This window comes from Falco cherrug, chromosome 9, assembly GCF_023634085.1.
Source record: "Falco cherrug isolate bFalChe1 chromosome 9, bFalChe1.pri, whole genome shotgun sequence".
In the NCBI taxonomy this organism is placed as follows: Eukaryota; Metazoa; Chordata; class Aves; order Falconiformes; family Falconidae; genus Falco; species Falco cherrug.
Window position 1 is genome coordinate 24,588,113 of NC_073705.1, and position 24,739 is coordinate 24,612,851.

The 24,739-nt window shown below is 49.2% G+C and overlaps 1 protein-coding gene and 1 long non-coding RNA gene across 3 annotated transcripts in view; both read right to left on the reverse strand.

The window, feature by feature from the left end:
* Positions 1-24,170, reverse strand: part of MXI1 (MAX interactor 1, dimerization protein) — a 57,377-nt gene extending 33,207 nt beyond the window's left edge. The window contains exons 1-2 of one of the 2 annotated variants that reach the window (XM_055719725.1): positions 23,882-24,170; positions 12,878-13,010 (exon numbers count right to left, since the gene is read on the reverse strand). In XM_055719725.1, the coding sequence (XP_055575700.1) occupies positions 12,878-13,010; positions 23,882-24,065 (317 nt within the window). In that variant the 5' untranslated portion in view covers positions 24,066-24,170. Of the gene's footprint in view, positions 1-12,877; positions 13,011-13,717; positions 14,207-23,881 lie in introns of those variants that run through there. The other variant, XM_005443887.3, reaches the window with a different exon arrangement.
* LOC129736757 (uncharacterized) lies at positions 88-4,605 on the reverse strand. Its single transcript, XR_008733775.1, has 2 exons — positions 1,287-4,605; positions 88-467 (listed from the first exon to the last, which is right to left on the reverse strand). It is a non-coding gene; the product is annotated as an uncharacterized LOC129736757 (long non-coding RNA).
* Positions 24,171-24,739: the final 569 nt, after the last annotated feature.

Genomic DNA, 24,739 nt, shown 5'->3' on the forward strand with positions numbered 1-24,739 from the left:
GGCAGAGGCAGCCAAACTTTGCTTGAGCACAGGTAAGCCAACAAAACAAACTGCATCAGGAAGGAACAAGCTCTAAAGAGCACTGAATTCATTTGTCATTGGGTTTTTTATTGTAATTAAAAATCACAAAGTTGCCACATGACATTAAACACTACTGACCTTTCTGGTTTACACATTTAATATTGATAAATAGTCAAACAAATGCATTTGCAGCATATCTGCATTTTGGTTTGACTGTTTAGTGAGGTAACTATTTTCTATTGGGAAAACACAGCAATCGGAGTCCTTGTCCTGTGTGATACAAGATGGCATTTAGATCCAGTGAGCCTCTCATCTCCTTGTAGCTGGTCACCCTCCTGTCTGTATCTGGCACCAGTTCCTGACTCCAGAGGAGCCCAGGACGCCAAGAGCTCCATCTCCATCACAACAGAAATACTGGTGGGTCAGGTGATGCTGCTGGCCATAAACTGCCAGGTAAAGGGGACAGGGGAAATAAAAATTACTTCTTCCAATATATGTCTTAGATGCAAACACAGAGCCAGTATTTCTCCTCCAAATTCACTCACCCCACTCTGCTTTAACAAGAGATTACTCAAAAAAGAAATATTCCATTAGCTTGTGCAAACTAATGCGCAGTTACCTGTATCAAGTATAGCAAAACAGCGAGAACATCCAGCCACAGACCCAAGTCAACTGCTTTCTGTCTTACTTGACTCAGGTTCAGCCCCCTCTGCTGCTTAAGCATTATGATACCACATACAATCTCATTCTTCTTCATTTTACAGACCATTCCCACCTTCCGGCTCTGTTGACACCCATTCACTTGGCCACCAAATTCCCCTGCAGGAAACGCCTTCTTCCATTCCCCAAGCCAAGATCAATCAACCCTCCTGGAACCAGTGAACTACATTACTGCTTGCTCTTTTATGCAAGTTCTTCCTCAGAAATCACTCCCATTGGAAAGAGACGACCCACAAAACAAAACAAATGAAAAGGAAGCTTTTTTCAATTTTAAATCCACCTTTGTCCACAAAACAAAACTTACTGGCTGAAGAGCCCCAGTGTTCTGCCAGGTTTTCAAGTAGCAGTAGATCAACACCCTAAGTAGTCTATGAAACCAACTGCACAAGCCATAGTCTGGGAAGCCTATGGAGAAGCTCTACCAGTAGCACCGTATGAGGCTTTCAGCCCAATGGCAAGACAAATGATAGCTATGCAAGAGTCAAATCTTTCTGCCCAGATGGAGATGCTCAAGGGCTGAGTTTCTAAAGGAGTTGTGAACCCACCTGGTCTCTGGGAGGCCTAGGAGCCTGGCTTTCAGAGGGCTGCACAGAGGCCATAGCAGTACAGCAGCTTATGGTACTCAACATTGCCAAGAGCTCCTGCAGTGAGGAGCAGGATGCAGCTGAAAAGGAGATTGCATAGCTGGAGCAGAAGTTCTTCTGCTGCCGTTCCTATGCCCTTTGCAAGTACCAGCCTCAAGTCTAACAAGAGCCTCACCTCAGCCTTGCATATCAGCTGATCTAACAAAAGGTTTCCTTCCAAGTGATACTAGACACAAAAGTTATCGTAGTCATTACTATTCCATGATCTCCCCTACACTGTCTGGCCCCAAGATCCAGAATAAATGCTTCTCCATGAGGAACTGAAGTGGGGAGACAGAACAGACTGTTCTACCTTCTCATTGATGTCAACAGAGATGCAACAGATTAACCTGGCCCCAAGCTCTGGCTAGTTTTTCTGTTGTTCTTAGATGGACATGGTATCAATTCCTCCCAAGGCTCTGGCCAAAGCTGGTTTCCCAGGATAATCCAGACCTTTTCCAAAGTTCACATTCTCCACCTTCAACAGAGAAGTGGACACAGCCATACTGGCATCTGTTTGTGTTTCATCTTTGGGAAAGACGAAATGGCCGTAGTCTGGGGTTTTTTTGGTTGGTTTTTTTTTTTTTTAATGAGGGGAACAGAGCTCCTTCATGCAGTTCACAGCTGCAGAAAGTTACCTACCCCTGGGGGGTTTCTACACAGCATCCTGAAAGCCTCCTGCAAAACTCAGTCAAAAACAACTTTAAAAGATACACTGCACACATCCACTGAAGAAGTAGACGTCTTCAAAGCCACCTACAGCATTTACACAGCCCCTTTCAGTTTCGTACCTGCTCCTCATAATCATTATTTCTGTTTGCAACACTTTAGGAATTAACTCTTCCCTAAGACTTTTTATGCAGGGCAGGGGGCAACACCAACACAGAGAAATTCTAAGTTATTTTCGCAAGATCACACAAAAAGCCTGTGCCAGAGCAGGGTACTTAACTTGGGTTCCCTGAACACCAGGAATAAGGCTTGTCTCAGTGGGTTGCTCTTCTCAGACATCCCAGAAAGACATCTAACAAGGACATTTGTGCCACATGATTCTTGGGTGAAAGACAGAAAAAATGACATAATCATTGTAAGCTGCAAGTGGGAAAGTGGAAAAAGACAACCAACCAACAACAGCCCAAACCTAAACCAGTCCTCATATCTTGCCCACTGTCTGCCAAGTGGGCCAACCCTACTCTCAGACACCACTGTATGAGGTGCCAGAGAAGAATCTAAAACAGCAGCCAAGAGCAAAGTAGTATTAATTTACTGATAAAACTCATCTGATAGATGCAGCTGGTATACCCCTCAGGTGGGGAAGGAACTGCAACCTGGGGATAGCAAAGAAGTCCCCAGCTGGCTCTGCTCTCCACCGTACAGGCTGAGAGCAAGTGTGCTGGTGTGGGCTTCCCCCTGTACCACCTGAGACCCTACGTATAGAGGCTGGTCCTAGACCCCAGCGCTAAGGGAAAACTGCCCCACCTCATATACTCCCTCACGCAGGGCCCTGCACGGCCAAGAGGAACTGGGTTTGCTGAACAAGCAGCTATTCAATATTTTGTTTTCTCCTCATTGTTCAACGTGTGGCCTCAAGCCAAGCCCTGCTCGGAATACAGAGCTGGTGGTTTCCATACAGGCTCTTCGACAGGCTCACAGAGAGCAGTGGCTAGGCAGTTCACAAGCACATTTATTGTCAAGCATCCTTGCTTTCCAAACTGGAAGCTAAGAAACATGGAAATCAAGAGTTGCAGCTTCTTGTACCTCTGAGTGCCTCTGTTAGGACCCCCAAGGGCCTGGTTTTCTGGGCCACTTTACATGTTCAAAGCACAACTCCCACTGGCACCCTGTGCATCATCAGCACTTCTGCAGCTCAGATCCCAGGCTCATCTCTTGGAAAAAAAAATAATCACAATATGAGGAATAGATATTTGGGGATCTCCTATGACAAGCCAGGCTGAAAGCGACTTGCTGAATGTACACAGGGCTGCTGACAGGGGCTAGGAGTGAAGTGAGTTCTCCAATATGCTACTCACTGCTCCATTCGTCTGCCTTCTACTTCTGTGACAAGTGAGCAAAGGTCCCTCAGAAACCACCTCCTTCCCTTCACAGCCCACAGTTAACCACATCAGAAGGTGCTCGTCCACACAGATCAAACACAAAGGCCAACGTATGTACATTTTGGGAGGTATCTTAGCCACTTCAATAGAGAAACCCTAGCCCACCTCCCTCGGACATGCAGCAGCTGCTATCTTCTATAATTATTTAGAATTTGGCTGAATTCAGGCAGATTCTCACATGTCAGGAAAGAGTATATTATTTGCCTCAACCAAGGCAAGATTCCTGTCTATGATCTGTGACGCAAGGGAGTTTGAGCTTCTCGTAGATAGATTCTTGACACTTTTTTTTTTTTTTTTTAATGCATTGACAAAACCATGTTTTCCATGACCTGGTGAGGAGAAATGTCAGGTAGCTTCACCATGGCACCCTCCAAGCTCCCCCATGAACAGAGAAGAGCATGGCACAGAATGAGGACAGCAAAATACAGACACTTCCTCACACTAATGTCAGGTATGCAATATTCCCCAGGTCTCTCCCAAGTGCTACTTGGGAAGGACAACCTGCCTACATGAGCATCATAAGCAGATCATTCGAAGCAAAATGAATTAAGTAAAATGAGGCACAAACTTCATTCATCCCCTGCTATCACCTTAATATCTCCGCTAATGGAATTTTCACTGTAGAATATTCAGGCATATGACAGAGCAGGGTAACGCCTGACACTGCAGAAAGCTCTGTGCAGTCCCTGCCCCACTGACTTCCAGCATGCTCCATGAGTCTCACTGCATGGTCAGGGACTCAGTCTCTTCCAAGGCCACACCAATAACCAGTATCATAGTTGCTGGTACCTGCACAGCAGAGAGACTGCAGTGACTCACAGGAAGACAATAAAGACAGAGAAGGCAATTTTCAAATCTGCCTAGAAAACGTAGGATCCTAAGTCTCATCATCTTTAAAACTGCCACAAGCTCCAAAACACCGATTCTGCTTCCTGAAAACAGGATTAGAAAAGCATGCACATTACCCCAATGTACAGATGGTGAGAACCATGTAATGTACAGATGGTAGGACCCATGTAGGTCATCTGACATGCCCAGATCTTGCAGCCTTTCGGCAGCAGACTCAAGAAATGATCCAAGGGCTCAGCATGCCAGCCCTTTGCCCTATACCATGCTTCTTCCCACACATAACATTACCCTTTCAAGGAAGATGGTCATATCCAGAAATAGCCTTAGCAATGTCATCTGCAGAGCAGCAGTCTGCTTGGGGAACACGTACTTCTCTGCAACACACATCTTCTGACCTGAAGAAACTGCCTTCATATGCACTGGAGAAAATGAGGCTTTTTGAGTAAACACCACCTGACTGAAACCCACTTTGTTTAAAAAGAAACTGATGGCATTTGTATGGCTGTGGGCCAGCCCAGACTTTCTTCACTTCTATTTAGACTTGTTAGTTATCTCTCATGTTACAACTATATTGCTGCAATACTGTGCCTGGAGATAAAGGGAGGGGAAATATACTTGAAAGCAGGAAAATACATTAACACTACTGTTAGCAACACACTGTATTAGGGAAACTGAGGCACAAAGACTTACACGGGCTGAAAGAACATCAGGAAAAGAACCCAGATGTCCAATTGTCTTGGGTTTTATTTTGTGAACAGGGACACACTCATCTAGCACCTGGGAGATCTGTGAAAAATGGAAGAACTCCGATTTCTTCTGTTCGTACATTTCTGGCTCACAAGCAGTAGCAACTAACATGAAGGCAGTGAGGTGGCTACCTCCCACTGCTCCCAGATGGCCAAACTACTTCTGAAGCAGTTCACGAACTGCTGCAGTTTGTAGCCTAACTGTTAAAGACAAACCTGAACTAGTGCCATGTTACCTCACCATGTTTATCCATTGCTTTCCAGCTGCCCAAGCACCTGGGCAATGACCACTGGAGTAACAGTTTCAACTGCAATCCCAGTGTCATTTGTCCTTTCCCGTAACTTCTCCCTTCTTGACAGTGTAACAGATGCAAAAGAGATGAATGAGAAGTGCTCAGAAAATAATCGACTATTTTATGCAGAGGAACTTTAATCAAAACTGAGGGGAAAAAACTGCTCTCAGTCCACATGCTTGCTCTGTGACAAGCAAGCAACCAAGTATAAACAAGTAATTAAGATGATGTTGGAAATCATATAGGCTACTTCAAACTGGATTCATAAAGCAACAGAACTGAAGTGAAATCACTTTCATATCAAAGAATGGAAGTACAGTAGGGAGCAAAGAAATGAGATGGGAATATATCCAGCACGATGGAAAAAGCAGGCCTGTTCCCTCTGAGCTGATCAACAAGACAGTGCCTCATAGAGAAGAGATCCAGGCAAAGGCCAGCCAAGTGCACAGCCCCAGAGACCCACAGCCTCTGATCAAGAGAGCCCAAAATAAGTCAACAAAAACAAATCCTATCTTTGTTGTTTCAAAGCGGGTAGGGAGTAGAGGCCAACACTCTCAAGAGGAGAACAAACAGAAGCCAGTCTTTGAATTTGGGCAGAAGTTTGTCAGAAGAGATCAGGAGATGATCAACAGCAGGAGCTCCAAAAAGCAAGACAATTAACTCACCAGCATGAGATGAACTGGTCTGTTTGGGTCAGAAAGAGAAAAGGATTTAAAAACTCAGCCAGGAGCGAGAAAGGAAAAAGTCAGTCTTACCTACAAACAGGGGAGCAGATGGAAACAACATTACAGATGACAACCAATTCACTGTCAAGCAAAAGATCAGGTCAGGTTAAACAAAAGCATGAAGGATAAATCACTGCATATGTTGTGGATGAGGCATTACACAGAAAAGATACAAAGGTGGTGAGAAGTGAAAGAAAACAAAACACCTGACAGATGAGGAATACTACTTAAACCAGAGAACTGGCTGTACGCTGAATATGATGGGAAGAGAAAATGAGGGAATTCCAAGAAGAGATGACCAGGTCTGGCCCAAGTATCCTCCCCACCATCCCAGGGCACCAAATCTCTCTAGAAGGTGGGACTAACAACTTAAGAATCAAAATCTGAAGTTTCTTGTCACTGCGCCAACACTGCTATCAGTGATGTAAATCAGCCCGGGGCAGCTGCAGTACAGCTCTACCTGGACAGAGTGCTGCAACATGAAAAGCATAAGCCCTGACTAACAGTCCCACTGCTGCATAACAGCATGCTCCTGTAGAGGCTTCCTCCAAATCCAGGAGGACAGAAGGATCATGAGCCTTCAGCCACAGAGAGTGACAATTCACAGCAGACAGATGCTGCAGCAGTGAATTATAGCTAAGTTGCAGATAACATCAACAACTGGGCCTGCTTCTGGTTTACACAAAAGCCTCTCTGCACAACTCAGACAGTCTAAAGAGACCACAAATTGCATTTTACACTTCCCAAAGGCATCCAAGTATAAATTCAGCCCAGAATCATGGGTTTCTGCAGACTCCCTGCCACTCAGGTCTCCCTATGCGTGGCTATATTACTAATACACAAAGGAAAGCAGGAACTGCAGTTCTGCAGGATCATTTCACTTGGAGGGCTATAAAATAAACAGGGTGACAAAGGGGAACACAGTGTGTTCCCCCATGGAAACTGCTACCTCAGTCCTAGCACTTCTGGAGGCCTCATTCCTCCCCAGGGAGCCGGGTTTATGCTTCTCATGCCATTTGCCAGGTTCACCCTCACTGCCTGTGTCTTGCCTGGTAACCTGCCAGTTGTCCTGCAAAGCCAAGCATCACCAAGAAGACACTGCATACAAAACCTCGCCTACATGGGGTATACTTTTTTTGCCCAAATCATTGGCATGATATCAGCTTCCGACATAGATCAGCAGAGACAAGAAGAGGCACAACTTAGTGCCAGCAGGTTCAGAAATTCCAGCATCACTGCAACTTGCTTGTCTACACTTGCAGAATGCATTGGGGCCAATTCCATCAAATGGGCAGATGGGATATGCTGAGGCCAAACAGTTATTTAAGTACAGCCCTACCTGTCAACTTGCTCTGATCAACTGTATTCCAGTACAAACCTATAGAAGATAGTGGGATTTTAACCCAGGCTGATATACCTCTCATGCATGAACCAGCAATCCATTTTCCCAGTTTAACACTCCAATTGTCATTATGCTTTCTCAAAGAGAAGTCATGCTCACATCTAACTATAGTCATTACTGCTGACCAGTCCCTCTCAACATCCCTAACAAAGAAGCAATCCTTAACAGCTCAGCCTTGTCCAGTTTTCCTCTCTTGAAAAATTAACTAGTATATCTGTATATACTCTGTAGTGGAAGGCAAGATCTCCTCTACAACTATTTCTAGTCAAAAACTCAGCAGCAGCATGAAGATTCCAGATAGTAATCACACTGTTTGTACATTATCAAAACGTGGCATAAATCAAAACATGGCACAGCAAATCTCATCCATTCTCTGTTTTACACATGTGGATTTGTACTCTATGAAGCAAAGCCAAGCCCTGAGCCATGAATAGAGCTCCCTGGCACTACAAGGCTTGAGACAGAAAGCAGTCTCTATCCCCAGCATATTACATACACAAGGGCCAGATTCTAATCCACCTACACACAGAAAGTCAAAACTCAACTCCCACTAGCTGTGGAGTAAGGTGTGATCCAGTGTGAGAGCAAGCAGAAAAAAACAAAACAAAACAAAACAAAAAGCCCACAAGCAAACAAAGTATCATCCAGAAACAAGTAACAACTGAGAGAGGCTAAGAAGCAGCAAAGCTGTCAACAAGCAGCCTCAGAGACCAGCTCTCTGGGACATGAAGAAAGGGGTAAGGGCGTTGTGCAGACAAGTAGACCAACACAGGCTGACACAGTGATTTGCTCTTTCAGGAATTCCTTACAGAAAATAGGCAAAGCATTCAACCTCCTGCACCTCCTCTTCCCCAATAAAATCAGAATTACATCACTGTCCTAACCCCAGAGGCCGTAGAAAGGACTGAAAATTGCCAGGTACTGTTATCAGCACAATGGGGGAACAGTGAACTTCCTCTGACAGAAAAGATATATTTAAAACTGTGCTTAAGCAAGTGTTCACCAGCCCCCCTACTCCTCCCCTGCACAGTGAAGTACAGCTGCACAGCACTGCTGTTCTGGTAAATCAGGCCTTCTTGTGCACCAGCCAGCCAAGGCTGACTTGCAGCTACGCATGCCACATCCTTTCAGCTTCTGCACCAGTGTCTGTGAACCTGTGGCACATGAAGCCATCACTTAAAGCACATGAGGTACCTAATGCACACCCACCTGTCATTCCCCCCACCCCACCCCCTTAATCCTTGCTCAGGGACACTGGGAGCAAATTAAGCTTAAAGCCGAGAGTACCTGAGGGTTTAATAGCACAGTCCGCGTCCCGACCCTCAAGAAACAACTTCAAGGGTTATGAGAATGGAGGGCTACAGAGAAGATTCAGCACCAAACCATGGGATGGGGTTTAGAAGTGGGGAAAAAAAAGTTTCAAATGGGGCAGAGGACACTGCAACAGAGAAGATGAGGAGCTGCATCACTAGAATAGCCAGAAGGGCAAAGAAACCCAGATTTTCAAGATACCATGTCCAAAATGCCTTACCATGCCCATTACAGCTGCTGATTCCAAGCTCTGCAGGCAACCTGCTACCAGACTGTAGATGTCTGAAAGGCCCTTGGGAAGCAGCCTCAGACACAAGGGAGGATAATGGGAAGACAGGAAAATGAAAGGAAAAAGAAACTGGACAGAAATCAAACCCTCCCCCATGGAACTAAGCAATAGATTCTTTGAGTGCCCTTAACAACACAGGCCTCCCGGGAGAGCTGAGGGCTCCTAGCACCACCGGGAGGGTGCCTGGCATATTCCCAGGATCACACCAAAAAATCACAGGCTTTTCTACATGCCTGAGAGTCTAAATAAAAACAAAACACAAATGACAATCTAATATTGCAACCTCATTTCAGATTCCATTATAAATCTTAACTTCATTAAACTGACTGTATTGGGGGGGGGGGGATCATTTAACATCTCTGTTGTTCATTTTATTTCCTGCTGACACAACAATTTAAATTGATTAAAAAGTCTTCTCAATTATTTCCAAAACATATAAATATCAAACCAGTCTAATCCTAATAAACGATAATGAACCTTTCAAATAACTGGGTCTATTTAGAACTGCGTATGTAGAGTCCGTAAGAGCAGTTTCCAGTGACATCGCATGCAACAACGTACCCACGGAACTGTACTACCAGCATGGACTACTTCACTTCTCTAGTAAGTTCTCAGAACTCAGCTTCTGTCCCAGAAATGTCTTCAGAAGGAATGAACATTAAACAAACGATACTGTATGTTACAATAAATCTCTACTAATTTTTCACCCCAGTCCAAAACCCAGAAGATACTTTTGTCAAGAGCAAATTAAAAGAAGAGGCAAAATTAAATTCTAATTTAATACGGGTTGGCTAATTGATTTGCTTGGGTTTTTGCTTTTAGCTATGCGTTAAATGAGATTTTTTTTTAAAAAAAAAAAGTTTCACTTGCTTATTATGAACTCCAGGTCACAATGACTACGATTTTCCACATATTTTTGCAGGTGGGTGATTTTCAGTACCTAAATATCCCTGACTAAAGCAAGACTACATATTTTTAAATATATTCAGGTTTTAACTCACAGCTTGTAATACTAGGTCTTCAAAATACCCAGGTGAAACACTACACATACACACAGATAACGCCCTGAGGATTGCACAGGGGAACCCTCTGCAGCAATCTGCATGCTGTTGGTTGCACAAGTGCGACAGACGTAAGAACAGAGAACCTTAGCCAAAATACTGTTCTTTAAAAATACATCATGTAAACTAGAAATAATGAAGCAATGTTTTCCCTCTTATCTGCACACCCCTGTTTTGGGTAGAAAAAAATTATTTTGCTGGGACTAGGTGATCATCATAGTTCTATAAGAATAAGACTTGCTCCACCATTGCCACCCAGAGCTGGGCAGCCTGTTCCTCAGAACTTTCTGGGTGTCTGTGCCATGACAGCACAGAGCCTGTTAGGAATAAATAGCTGTCATGTCTGGGCTGCAAATGCTGAAGGGAAATGCCTGAATTTAAACTACAAATTAATGAGCATCTAGGCTCTTTAAATACCCTGCACCACAGAATCATGGATTATTTGGTCCAGTAAGGTCCAGCAACAAGGCACACCTGTCAATTTCTAAAAATATATGAGTAGAAGAAAAAAAAATAAACAAAACTGTGCTTTGTCAGGGTTGCTTGAGAGACAATTTTAAAGGCTTTTAAACAAGATCTGCTCAAGATCTAAATGCATAATTTCTCTACACTAATGAAACAGTTTGAAACAAAAGCAACCCAAGAAAATCTCTTGTCCACACATGAAATGTAAGTTTTGCCCCTCATCAAGGGTTTGATATTTAATTCAAAGTCCATTCAAACTCCACTAGACAGGACTTACTGAATTGTTCCTTTGATTTTAACAGGAAGGGATGATACAGAGCCTTCCTTAAACAAGGCTGATGCTATACTCAGCATCACACAAAACACACTGCAGTGAATTTGGAGGCACCCTGAACTTCACAGTTGTCACTTCCCAGCACTGCAGCCATCTGGAAGGCCTGCTATCTCCTACAGCAAGTACAAGCTGCTATGACTCGTGTTAAGAGAAACTTCCACTTCCAACCGTGCACGTAAGGTCTGAGCACCCCAAAAGACCTGCTCTGGTCTCTGCCTGGAGCCAACCTGACACTGGTCACTCCCTGAGTCCAAAACAAGCATGGGAGGCAACGCACTAGCTAACACACTCACTCTAAAGATTCAGTTTGGCCTCAGTATTCCTTGTATAACAAAGGTTTTAAATGAGACTAGAAAGTACCTTTTCTGCTTCTGTTGCCATTCCCTTCACATCAATATATTCAGCCTGTCATGCTAAATGGCCCAGCAGGCTGGTCTCAGCACAGAAAGGTGCCCCGTGAGAGCTGTGCCTGGGGGCTCTGTGCCAGCAGGGCATGCTGAGCACCTAGGCCCCAGGGACAGGGAGTGCTCTGCATCCCTCTCTAGCCTACAGGCTGCTGGATTCGGTGTTAAGGAGCTCCTGAGGGGGATGTGCTTCCAGCACTCCTCTGGAGAAGGGCAGGTTGCCATGACAAAGGCCTTTGAGAGAAAGAGGTGTGGGATGGAAAAATAGTATGTGAGAAACCTAGAGGGAAAAATACAAATCACAATTCAGCATTTGCCATCACTTCCCAACACAAAGTCACTGGTATTTGGGACTTTGGTTCATGGGAAACAGTAAAGGGCTATAACTGCCCTGAAATCAGGAGAGGCTGGATGAAGGAGGGAAACAAATACAAATATGCAGCATACAAACAGCTCAGGATATGCTGATCCTGATGAAGAAAACTTCCCCACAGCAAGGTGTCCTAACATCTCTTCAAACAACCTTTATTATCAAATGCTGCCGAAGCAGAATCACTGCAAGCAAAGGCACCTTTCCCTTAGGCCTTTACAGGTCCTTCCCAATGGCCTTAAGAAAGCTTTAATCACCTGAGCCACCTGCCACCATTTTATGGATTGCACAGGCCTTGGTGCAGTAAAAACAAGATTGCCATTGCTTTTTCAAAGTTATACTTCATGTTTCTGAAGTTTTTCTATCCCAGGTCTCAACAAGGTCTGAACAATTCTACAGAAGGCAACAAAAACAAAACAAAAAAAACAGGAATGAGAGGGGAGAAGCAGATTCTACCACAGCACCAAGCGATAGGTTTAATCCTGTTGTCTCTTCTAGATTTAAGAAACCAAGAAACATGTCATTGTATAGTAAGATAGGTGTCAAAACCATGAAGTTCTACAATTACCAAGCAATCGGAAATCTGGGAAATCCCGCTGCCCTGGAAGGCAGAGTGAAAGACAGCTTCATTTTCTGAACTGAATTTTTAACACGTTGTACATAGCAGCCAGTCATCTCCCTCTCTCCCATTTGTTGTAGGGGATCAGTTTCAAAACATCATTTCCTTGCTTCAAATCATGCCTGTCATTACAATCCCAAAGCACCCAGGCTGCATGTGCACTGTCCCTTAAAAGCAGTGACTTCTGGGTTGCAAAGACATCAGCTGTATACAATGGAAATAGCTATTGCCTACCTCCTCCCTAACCCCTATGAACAGATCTCCCTATTCCCCTTCCCTCTGCAGCATCTGAGCCTTGGCACAGAGTCAGCTGGCAGTGCCACTTCAGATACAGCTCCCCTGTGTCCCTTCTGCTCTCAGGGCTACGGATCCAGAATGGACGCTGTACTTTTATGTCCCAGCTCTGAATCCCCCTGTGCTGGCTCTTCCCATTTTCCCCACAGGGTTATTTTCACTCCTCTGCCTCCAGCTTTCTTCCCCAGCTTCATCCTCCCGGCCAGCCCTGCATCCCACGCTTTCCTGTCCGCATCATACCTGTTGGCAATACTTGCATTGCTGCCACTGCCGCTGTGTTTTCTTGCCCGGCTCAGCCTCCGTGTGGGCTTTGGGTCTTGTAGTCCAGGACCTGGAACTGAGGGGAAGGTCGAGGCATAGCCATGTTCGCACTCTGCATGAGAATCAACAGGCAGGGCATTAAAAAAAAAGGGGTTATTAAAAAAAAAAAAAAAAAAAGAAAAAAAGAAGTAGTCTGCAGGCAGGCCTCACCAACCACTAACTCGTCAGCCTAGCTGGGGAGGCCTTTAACCACAACAGCTCAGGGAAATGACTGAGGGTGTATTCAGAGGGAAGTGGACTGGGAGGTGGAGAAAAGAGAGGAAGGGGAGTAAAAAGGCTCTGCCAGCCTTGGAAGAAGGCCACCACCACTCAAACACCTGGAAATATCAAAAAAACCACCATGACAGCCCAGAGAGCACCTCATCTCTCACCTCCTGCCCCAGCTATCTGAACCAGGCAAACCAGGTGTATTTCACTGTGCCATCGAGGTCTCTGCAAAGCCAGAACCACCCGCCACCATCCTTCTTGCCCAGTGGGAAACTTTCACACCGATGCCCACTTTTCCTTCCAGAAATCGCATTCACCTCAGTCTCCCCCTCACTGCAGACACCTTCCACGTCGGCCACCGCCTCCAGGAGGCCCCACCAGCCCTGTCCCTCACCAAACCTCTCACTGCCGGGGGTTTACCGCTAGCCCACCTGCCAGGACTCGCTCTGATCCCCTTCTCCAGGGTCATCTCCCCTCCGCGGGGACCTCTGACCCCAGCCCAGCTCCCCCCACGGAGGGCCGCTATTCCAGCACCCTTCCTCCCCCCATTACCTCTCTCCCTTCGCTCCAGATACTCAGCCGCCTCCAGCAGCCGCTGGATGTTGATCATCTGGACCTGCTCCATGGCCCCCTGGCCGGCAGCCGGGGCACTCCGCAGCCCCGGGCCCCCCTCCGTCCCCACGCTCCCAGCTCCGCCGCTGGAAACGGGGGCGGCTGCGGGGGGGGAGGAGCGAGGGATCGCCGTCTCTCCCCAGCCCCCGGGCCTCCTCGCACCGACAGCCCCCTCGTCCCGGGGGGGCGGCTCTCCTGGGAGGGCGAGGGGTGGGCGCACGGAGGCGGCAAGGGAACGCGCGAGGAAACGCCGGAGGAAGGACCGGGATCCTCCCCCCGGGGGGGCAGCGAGGCGGCAGCGACTCCTGACCCAGGCCCGTCCCTACGGCCCGGCCGAGCGCTGCCCCCACCTGCAACCCTCGCTGCGGCCCGCGGCCCGCCCCCGGTCCCGGCCCGGATTTACCCACACTTGGGGCCCTGCCAGGTTCCTCCAACCCCCTCGGCCCCCGCCTAGGCTCGGCCCCCGCCCGGCCGGCCCCTCAGCCCCGCGGCAAGACCGGTCCCTCAGGCCGCCCCGCCCCGCGCCCGCCGCCGCGCACCACTTTGTTTACCTCTGCCCGGCGCTCGCGGGGGGGGCGCGGGAGCGCAGCCGCGGGGCGGGCTGGGAAATGTAGTTCCCCGGCTGCCGCCCAGCGCTGAGGGACGGCGGCTGTCTGGGGTCACCACCCGGTAACAGCCACCCTCCCCGGCCGGGGCTGCGAGCGCCCTCCGGGCCCCACGCGTGGGGACCCAAAGCCCCCCCGGGGAAATGGCTGCGTGCCCTCACGCCCGAGGTGATGGCTCTGTGCCCACCCAGCCCCTGAAGGAGCGATGGCCAGGCCCTGAGGCGACAGCTCTAAGCCCACCCAGCCCCTGAGGTGGCAGTAGCCAGGCCCTGAGGTGATGGCTCTGTGCCCACCCAGGCACCGAGGTGACGATGGTTTGCCCTTGTACTTCGCTTCCAGCTCACAGCCCCGGGTCAATCAGTGGCACAAACGCAGCAGCGTGCACAGTCCACACGCCCAGCTATAAATGGTGGGGTGAGGAGTGGGCACGGCTTCCCCCTAGGCCACTGCAGGCTGGGGAAGCCAGGCAACAGCCGCTGCCACACCATAGTAGCCTGCAGGTCAGAGCTCCACCAGCATGCTAGGGGTGAGACAGACATCGCCTAGGAGGCTGGAGGGACCTTCAGCCACTTCACCCCCTTCCTTGCAAACATCTGGGCTTTCCACACCTGGAAGAGCCAGGACTGTGGCAAGAATAAAGCAGAGAGGCTGCAAAAGAAAAAGCTGCAGCCACAGCATGGGAGCTTTCCACACCTCACGTGTGGAGATGTAACCAAAAACAAGGCGCTGGGCTCTGGGCATTCACATCTGGAGTGACTGGTACCGCGTTTCTGATGGGAGACAGACGTGCAAGACCCATTTTTTAATGTGAACATAGCCCTTTGAGGTCACAGACAAAAGATGCCAAAGACAGCTATCTCGCTATATTTGAAGCAGCACATAACAACAGTGACCATCTCGACATTTTAATGAAAACTGTCACACCTATACCTTGCAGTCTGATCACTCTTCTCAACATCTTAATGAAGTATTCGCATCCTGATTTTCATACAGGAGAAAACCCTCGAGATCACTTCTGTGACTCAGAATTTTACCAACTTCAACATTTGCTAGAATGTAGCTTAAAAACCTGTTAACAATTAATTGTACAATACCAGTCTCTAAAACGTTTGATCTACTCCCAAAAAGGGCACAATCATAGAACATTCAAATTCAGAATCAGAACACTCAGAGTAAAAATCTGAATCTCAAACTGATACTGACTTAGAAACCCTCCAAAGATTGTTTTGAAGTTCTAATTGGGATTATTTTCATGGGTCTGAACCTTCAGGTTGTGACTGGTTACATTTGCAGGCACTCCTGCATCAGAATGGGAGCTGGAAAAGTACATTGAAAAAAGACCAGAAAAGCTGAGATTCTCAATTAACGGCTTGTGTCTGGTAGCACGAGCTTTAGCAGAGCACAAAGTATCAGAAGACTCGTGATGAAGTTGTAAGAGTTGGCAGCACTCAACTTGAGAAGGCCTGAAAAAACGTGGATTCAGGGTAACTAACTTTTCTTTAAACACATTTTGCTGATTCACCATTTCTGAGGGTTCCTCAGAAAACTGCAGGCTTGCAGCTGATGGAGGTAAAAATAATACCACTATTCAGTTCTTAGACAGCCGTTTTCATCTCCGAATCTCAAAGGGTTGATTTGTTTTTTTCTCTTAAGATGGGATAGTTGAAAAATAAAGGAAGCTGGGACACCTTCAGGGACATACCTCCCCCATCCTGTGCTATGGAAAAGCAAGCCCCAGCCCCTGCTCAGGCAGGACAGCCTCCATTCACATACCTACACTGAACCAGACCACAGCACTTGTAAAGATGGGCTTTTGTCTGGGGGAGAACTCAGGGAAGGAAGTATTGTCTCTCTCTCTCTCCCTCCTTTTTTCTACACTTGAACTGCCAATAGAGCAGATTTTTAAAAGCACATGGAAAGTTTCAAACTTGAGCGGTCTCAGGGACTACTTTTATGATCTTGGATTACTTACAAAGGGAAAAGGATGCTGATGCACACACCTCTCCCCAACAGGGGCTAACACAAGAGCATTTCTGAGCTCTAACTGTGCTTCCTCTAACGCGCTTCCAAAGCCAGAGAGCCATTTGCCTCTCAGGATTAGCAGTATTAAACATTAAAAAACACGCACAACACCATCACCACCCCCTAAAAAAAACAACTCATGATGAAGCCCCAAAATGACTGCAAGACAGGTTCTTGTCAGCATCCACTGCCACTAGCTTTTCTGATGGCACATTCAGAGATATGTGGTGCCACTCTAGGGATTAAATAGGGAAAGCCACAGCTGGAAAACAAAAGGAGTTGTTTAGGAGCATATCAAAGCGTCAGCCTCCTGAATAAGAGAGTATGAAGGAGGGGAACACTGATCCACACAGTGAATTAAATCAGCACTGGAATGAAGTAACAGCAGGATCAGTTCTGCGTGAAATGATGTAGGATCAGCTCTTCCATTTACACATCAGCGCAGCTTCCAAGTCTTTGTTTCTGAAGTAAACAATGTACAATTAGAAAAAAAATTCTGTGTGAAACAAAGACAAATTTGAGAATCAACTGTGGGACATCTTCCCAAAGAAGGAGGCCTGAAGAGGCAGGCAAGCCAACCACGGAGCCACAGCAGATCCGCAAAATCTTTCAGTTGCCATCCCAAGTGCTCATGTGGGCAGGTCAGCCTGCAAATGCCAGAGTTGTATGTGGCAGAAATAAAAGCGCGTGGAAAGTGAATGGCACGAAGAGGCCCTATGCTATTCAACTGCTGACCAAAAACCCCCCAAAGTCACATTTTAAATGTGGTTGAGCAATCCACAGGCAATGCTGGGGAGGGGCTAAGGGAAGAGTATTTTAGGGGAGAATGAGATCATTTAATTTAGTGGCTCCAAATGATCTGTAAGTACAGTTTTCTGATTATAAGTGCTTGCTGCCTGGCATCCCTTCTGGCAGCTGTGATTCACTTTCATTGTGTGTTCTGCTGCTTCGCCCTTTAGAAAGGGGCTTTTTACATTTTATTAAATGGCACTTCGGCAGCCCTCCATTTCCAGCCTTAATAATGGATTTGTTAATCTCCCTGATAGCCTTTCCCTCCTCCTTAGCAACAATTTAAATATCCAAGAAGAAATCTGCAGTGCAGAAATCAATTAATATTTACATCTGAAATGCTGCTGTACTATTTTAATCAAGTAGAACAGATGTGGTCTGTTTTTTACCAATATCACCATCACTTGCATTAAACTAGCATCTTCCATCAGGGAAATCTTCTAAGAGCTTTCCAGAAAGTAATGTTTTAAGCTTCTCACACCTGCAATGACTTTAGCTCTTTTCTTTCCACTCTGCAGGAAGGGAAACTGAGGTGTAAGCAGCATAATCACTTGCATAAAGACACACCCCAAGCTAGAGCTGGAACAGGAACACAGCTCACAGATCAAGACGCTCAAACCCTCTGCTTTGAACACAAGGCTTAGAAATAGCATGGTGCTTTGCAACATGGAAGTTATTTTCAATAAGGGCAATCCCTCTGGCTAAACTGCCTGCTTTTCCATCCCTTCTTTGGCTTTTTCTAAAATCCTTCTATCTCCAACTCTTTGCAATCTCTGGGAGGAACATGAAGATGGCAACAGTCGCAAGAGCCTCCTTTGCCCACCTTCACACAAACCCTGCAAATTCTTAATATTGCTTTCAAAGCCTTGAAACCTAACACTCCTGCAACCAACGCATGAACCGAGACCCCCAGTAGGAATCATGCTCTGCTTCTCTCAAAGCAGTGAAGATTCACTGATTCCCCAAATTTCTGGGTAGAGCAGATCCATAAAACTCCTGTTTTTCTAGCCAGGGGGAACATCATCTCTGACATACCTGAATATCCCACCTATCAGCTACATGCTGTAACAACCAGGTCTCTATTTGTGTACTCATGACTGTAACAGCTCAGCATCGGAGGACTCGTAGCAGCGGGCCAGAGAACATCCTAAGTCCCACCTACTCAACACTCTTCCAATTCTTGCAATACCTTCAGTTAAGGGACCTACACCTCCTATAGGACATGGCCTTGTTTCTCATTGGGAGCTTCATTCTTTTGCAAGGCACCAGGTAATTCCTCTCAGCTCTCCCACTGGTGCCTGGAACCCATCCAGTAATGAGGACAGACATTTCTCAAAGCCAAACCACCTGGCTATCCAAGAGTTTGAACAGGAATAAGGCACATGCTGTATACCTCACTCTGGTTCAAGGACCAAGCTCTACCCATCAATAAGGTAAAAGCCACAGGTCTATCAGCTCTTCAGGCTACTTGCTCCTTTCCTCTGGGAGTTGTGTTGCTCTGTTTTCAGGCCTGTGCTGCACCCCAGTTTATTCTGAGTCAGTTACTTATTCTGTGACTTTGGTTAAGTCACTTACTGCTTCAGCTGCAAAATTAAGTAAGAGGACCCCCTGTAAGAAAAAAATACATCATATACAGGACAGGGTCCTTCAGCAAAATAAGAAGGTAGGATTCTTCAGCCAATAGCAGAAGGCGTGTCTGCCAGCTCTCATGATGCTCTGCTGACGGGGGATGTGACTGGTTCTCGGCAGTGCTTCTGGCACAGTCCCCTGGTTTTACCTCTGCCCTATCATTTCTCCTGCTGTGGCTTCCTTCTGAATGTCATGCTGAGGCCCAAACAGTGTGAGTCAAAATAACCCAACCTGGAAGTGGCTAGCACATGAATCACTGTGGCCAGGTCACGAACCAGGAGGAATGAAAAGGGTTTATTGTGAGCTGGATGAAAAATATATAAATAAAGGAGCGCTGTACTGCTCCATGTATCACATCACATCCAAGACCATCTATACTGACCCTGAGCCATGTGTTCAGCTCTCACTAATTCAACGGGAGCTCTGCGCACTGGCTGAACGCAGTCTCGTCCCTTCTGCCCTCCGCTAATTACAGGTTTCTGATACTTCTTCACTTTGGCTTGTCAAAAAACCAGCCCAAACAGCACATAAACAACAGAAGGAGCCACATGATGAAGATACTGTTGACCCACCCTCAAGGCTCAGTTCTCTTCTCTTTCAGAGAGGATTATTCAGGAGCAAAGGACAAATCTAAGGTCATGTATTTGTTATTCTTGGTCACAAGGTCAATAAACATTGCCAACACTTGAAGAAGATTTAGCTATCTTCTGTGAGGGGCCAAAGTCCAGTGTCCCATGCGTCCATGCCTCTACTAGACTTGTCAATGGGGACACTGCTGTTCCAATGTCTTGCTTGCCTTCATGCTTTTAGAAGAGGATATGGCAACATTGGTCTGTATCTGTAGTGAGATCAGTACGTATTACATACCACAGCTATTACAGGTAAGTCATCCTATCCGAAGAATTCATCACGTGTTTACGCAACTCCTGCTGACAAAAGCACGAGCCCACACACAAGGGGGATGCTTGGAGCATACTAAACCTCAGCTGAGTTTACTCCAGGTCCCTCTGAAAACACCTTCCAAACTCCAGTATTTCAGCTGCTACAGATTTCCAGCCATGCTTATTCATTAAGTGGCCTTTGCAAAGGTTACAGATACACCAACAGAACTGCCCTCAGCACAACTTTCATTTCTGAAAACAGCCACTGCAATTTTTTTCATGTGATGTTTCTATTCCTTAGATACCAAGCTTAAATTTCTAGAAACAGGTCATTTGGAAACCTGTACATGTCAGTTAGCAAGGTGTTTTGGGATTGGGTTTTGTGGTCTCACCGTGAGAACTACAGCAAGCAGGCAAGCAGCACTGTTATTCATTTCTAGAATAAATATTCAACTGGAAAAATAATTCAGTTATGTTTCAGTAGCTAAAATACTCCAGTCTGCCCAAGTAGTCTGGTAACAGGACTCTAGCCTTCCTTGTCACTGTACTGTAATACAGATAATTTTTATTCCAATTTTTTTCAAAGGTGAGTGAATACTACAAGGGTGGTTTCACTGCTGGTGCTGAAAGGGCACTCTTGAAGCACAGTCTCCCCCTGCCACGGCCCTGACAGTAGATCCTACTCTGCTCTGTGGCTCTCAGCCCTTTGGTTCTGTTTCCACACCATCCAGTCAACCCAAGGCCCCTCTGCTATTATTCACGACCACAATGACAGGATGTGGAATCTATAAATGTAAAAAACCCATCTCCTTATTTCTCCCTGGGCACCAAGCAAGTAGGAAACTCCTGCCTTAACTGAAAGTCCTGCCCTAGACACGGAAGGCTCTACTGGTCACCTTAGACCACCGACCTGCGGACAGAGGTGGAAAACTGGTGTGTTTTAGAGGCTGAGAAGGGCCTTGTAGCTGCTCCTCTACCATCAGAAGGTGTGACATGCACACTCTGGGATATCCAAGACTTTGGATCTACAGGAGACAGAGTTGCCTCTGCCTCTCAGGGGGGCCCTCTACCAAATAGCATCCCCTCCTACTTGGGACAGTGTTTTAAAAAGGTGAATAATCTGGTACAGCCACCAAAGGCTTAGAAGAACGAATGTGGACACTTGAGTGTGGTTTGTCAGAAACTGTAAACCAGGAAAACCACTTGAGCTCAAACAGCCATAACAGCCCTTCGTTAAATTCCTGCCTTTGGCTCCTGAAGCCCTTCAGCTTCCACACAGCTGTGATGCTGATCCCAGCTGGCACCCTGCTGCTTCACCCAGCCCTGTCCCCATCCTCATCCTGGCCAGGAGGAGACAAACATTACCTGTTAACTCTGTTTTTTTAAGACTGTGTTTCCTTGGGGCAGGGCACTGTCATTCCCCTAAGTGTACAGCACCTACTGTACACTGAAGTGCAACAGGGCTGTGACTCAGCCACCCTTCTGATGGGAGTAACACCAAAATAGCTTGTTACAGCCCTGCGTAACACCACTGTCAAATGACATGGGCATCCTGCAGGAAGCAGGCGAGCGCTAAGCCTGTCTGTAATTGAGTTTGGCCGCAGTCTTCATCACCAAACTTTTTTGAGCTGGTCTCCTCTGCTATTGCTAATTGCCAGGTTGGAGACTAATGAGGAGCGACCAGCCATTACCAGTGCCTGTGCCAGGCCGCCAGCACAGGATGCATGGAGCAATCACTCTTGTGCTGGCAGATGAAAGGGCATAACATCCTCTTGGTGCAATAACCTGAGCTCTCCAAGCAAATCTCTGCCCAGTAAGACTACGCGTATGCGTTACGATATAACCCTCCTGCTTCTGCAGCTATTCCTTAGTTTAGACAGGGCCCATAATGCTCAGAGATTGTTTTCCAATCCCAGCAGCATTTTTCTTTGTTTGGGAGCAACACGTAAAAGCTGCCTGGTTTACAACGGTCATGTTCTGTGCTGTGCACGTTCAGTAGCTGAGCCTTTAGTTAAATGGGACTTTTCAACCTCAAATGTCCTGTTTGCAAATTAACATATTGAAAGGCTTTGCTGAATTGCCTAATAAAAGTGAGGATTTTCAGTACTATGGCCGTGATGATTATTGGTGGAAGCTTCAGTGAAAACAAGTGCTCAGGAAAGGAGTTGTTTGGATGCAAACACATCTTTTCAGAATTCAGCAGTGAAAAATCCGGCTGTCCTGCCCATTTCCCTGTTCCGAACAAGGACCCGTATAAAATGATGCATTTTTAAATGGAGCATATAAAAGATCAGATGCTCCCCACCACAATGGCAAGAAAAATTCTACAACCACCACCCCCCAAAAAACCAACCCATGATTTTGACAATTCCCCTCCAAGACAAGAGCACTTTTAAAGAAAAAAAAAACAAAAATCAACCCAGCGGTCTCACGCTTGATCTCCACAGCAGCAGTGCTGCTGCCTTCACACGCAAACCTGATTTTTGCTGGTAACTCCTGTCATCTTCCTGCTCGCAGCCACTGGCCGCGGTGCGGCTTAGCTCCTCAGACACACGGCTTTGCAGATTCATTACGAAACAACAATTAGCATGTGAGAAAAAAACAACCGCTCCAATATTAATGCAACTTTGGAAAACAGAAAAGCAGCCTGCATTTGTTCTGCGTGAGCGGAGAACAAGGGCTTTCGGCCCATCCCCACCACGGCTTTAGCGGCAGAGCGGCTTCTCTGCAGCGGGATCCCTTTCCCGGGAAGCCTGCGTGCACCCAGCTGTTCCCGCAGAACAAGGGCACCCTATATCGTCACCTGCATGGGACCTATAGCGGCCATAGGGGATGAGCGGCAAGGGGAGGGTGAGGGTGCGATGGAGACGAGCGGCGAAGGACTCGCCGGTCCCTTTGTAAAGTTAAACGAAAAAGAAAACGCAGCGCACGCTCCGTGAAGAGGAGGAAAAAAAGGAAAAACGAGAACTAGGGAGGCGAGAGGAAAAACTAAAAGAGAAAAAATGAAATACAGAAACCGAAAATAGAAGAAAGCGAAAATAAATCCAAACGGAGACTAAAAGAAAGAATAACAGAGAAACCCGAGGGAAACAAGGGCAAGGCGCAGGGGGGAGCGGGGCCCGGGGCTCCCGGTGGCGTTTGCATGTGACATCCCCGAGGGAACAGCGGCACCCGGAGCCCCCGGGCTCGCCTCCCCCGCCGGGCTCCCCCCCCCCCCCCCGCGCCGGCCCTGCGCCCCCCCCGCGCCCCCGCGCCGCTCCGCTCCGCGCTCGCTCCGCGCCCCGCTCGGCAACGCGTGACGTCACACGGGGGACCCCGGCGCCGCGCATTGGAGGAGAGGGACGCGTGGCCCCGCCCCCCGGGAGCGCGCCGCCAATGAGCGCGCCAGGCTGCCTCCATGTGCGAACCATGTGGCTGCGGGGGCGGGGCGCCGACGGGCGCAGCGCCGCGGGGGCCGCGGGTGTCCGTTCCGCGCGTGGGGCTCCGCGGGTGCGCACCGCCGCGGGGGGCACGGCGGCCCCTTTGTTCCCAACGTGTTTGTTCCCTGCAGTGCCGCCGTCCCTCGCAGCCCGCGCCGCGCTCCGCAGGCCGCTCGGCCGGGGAAAGGTGCAGGCTATGCGCAACTCTCCGCGCCCGCGGAGCAGGGGGCCGGCGGCACGGCCGGCCACCGCCCCGCACTGGGCGCTCGCCCTGCCCTGCCCTCCCCTGCCCTCCCCGCCGGCTACCTGGCGAGCGCTGCCGCTTGCCTACGTGACTCTGCCCATGCCCCGGCGGGGGGAGCGGGGACGTGTCACCGCCTCCTCCCCCGCCGCTCCGGCTCCGCCACCGGCTTCGGCTCCGCGCGGGGCCGCCGTGCCCCCCGGACCGTCTCCGTGCCCCCCTCGAGCTTCCCCCCCCCCCCCCCCCCCCCGCCTCGGGAAGCGGAGATGCGCCGTCCCGCTCCGCTCTCCATCCCAAACTTTCCCCCCGAGCCCGGCCTCCCCGTGCGTGGGGCGGGGGGGCCACGCGTGCCCCTGCCGCGGGGGGTGCGGGCCGGCCGCGGCGCCCTTTGTCACTGCACCCCCGGCCCCTGCAGCCAGCCAAAAGTTTGGGATATTATTTATTGCCCCCTTCATCCCCCACCCCCGCCCCCCGGGGGGCACGCACACGCGCGGCCACGGCCGCCAGCCCACACTTACTTTTATTCTCCTTCTCGATCCGCTCCAGGTAGCTGGCGGCCTCCAGCAGCACCTGCACGTTGTAGAGGAAGGTGTCCATGCCCGCCGCGGGGCTCGTGTTGCAGATGTCCCCGAGGGGGCACCGGGCCCCGCCGGCCGCCCCCGCGCTCCGCGGCTCCCTGCGCGGCCGGCCGCGCTTCCCCATGCCCCGCCGCGCCGCCGCCTCCCTGCGCGGCGCTGCGTGCGCGCCCGGCCGCCCGTCCGTCTGCCGGCGAGCCCGGCGGCCGCCGCGGTCCTAGCGCTGCCGCCCGCCCCGGCGCTGTGTCGCCCCACGGGCCGTCGCCGCCGTCCCGCCCCCCCCCCCCGCGCCCCGGCGGGGCGGCCCGGCCCGGCCGCGCCTGCGGAGTGCGAGCGCCGGCGGCTGCGCGATTCTCGGAGGGCCGGGGGGGATGGCGGGGGGGGGCGGGGGGAGCAGCCGGCGGGGCTGGCGCGGGCTTGTCCGGGGCCGAGGAGACCGGCGAGTCGCCCCCCAGCAGCCCCGGGATGGCCTGCACCCCCCGGCGGCGAACGACCCCCTGGAAACGGCAGGGCTGGAGCGCCGGTGGCACCGCTCCCCCGGGGATGGTGGCAGCACTGGCCCCGCCACTGTGGCAGTGGGGGCCCCGCTGCACCTACACCCAGAACGCAGAGGCACAGCCTGGCCTGCCGTGTCGCTTGTCACCCCGTGTCACCTGCCCGAGGGTCCTTCCCTGCTCAGGGACCCAGGGTGACAGGCAGGCTGGGGACCCTCTGCTACATCCAGCCCTGGGGGCGATGGGAGCCAGCATTGCAGGCACAGCCCCTGACTCCAGCAGACCCCCCCCGGCACAAAACACCAGC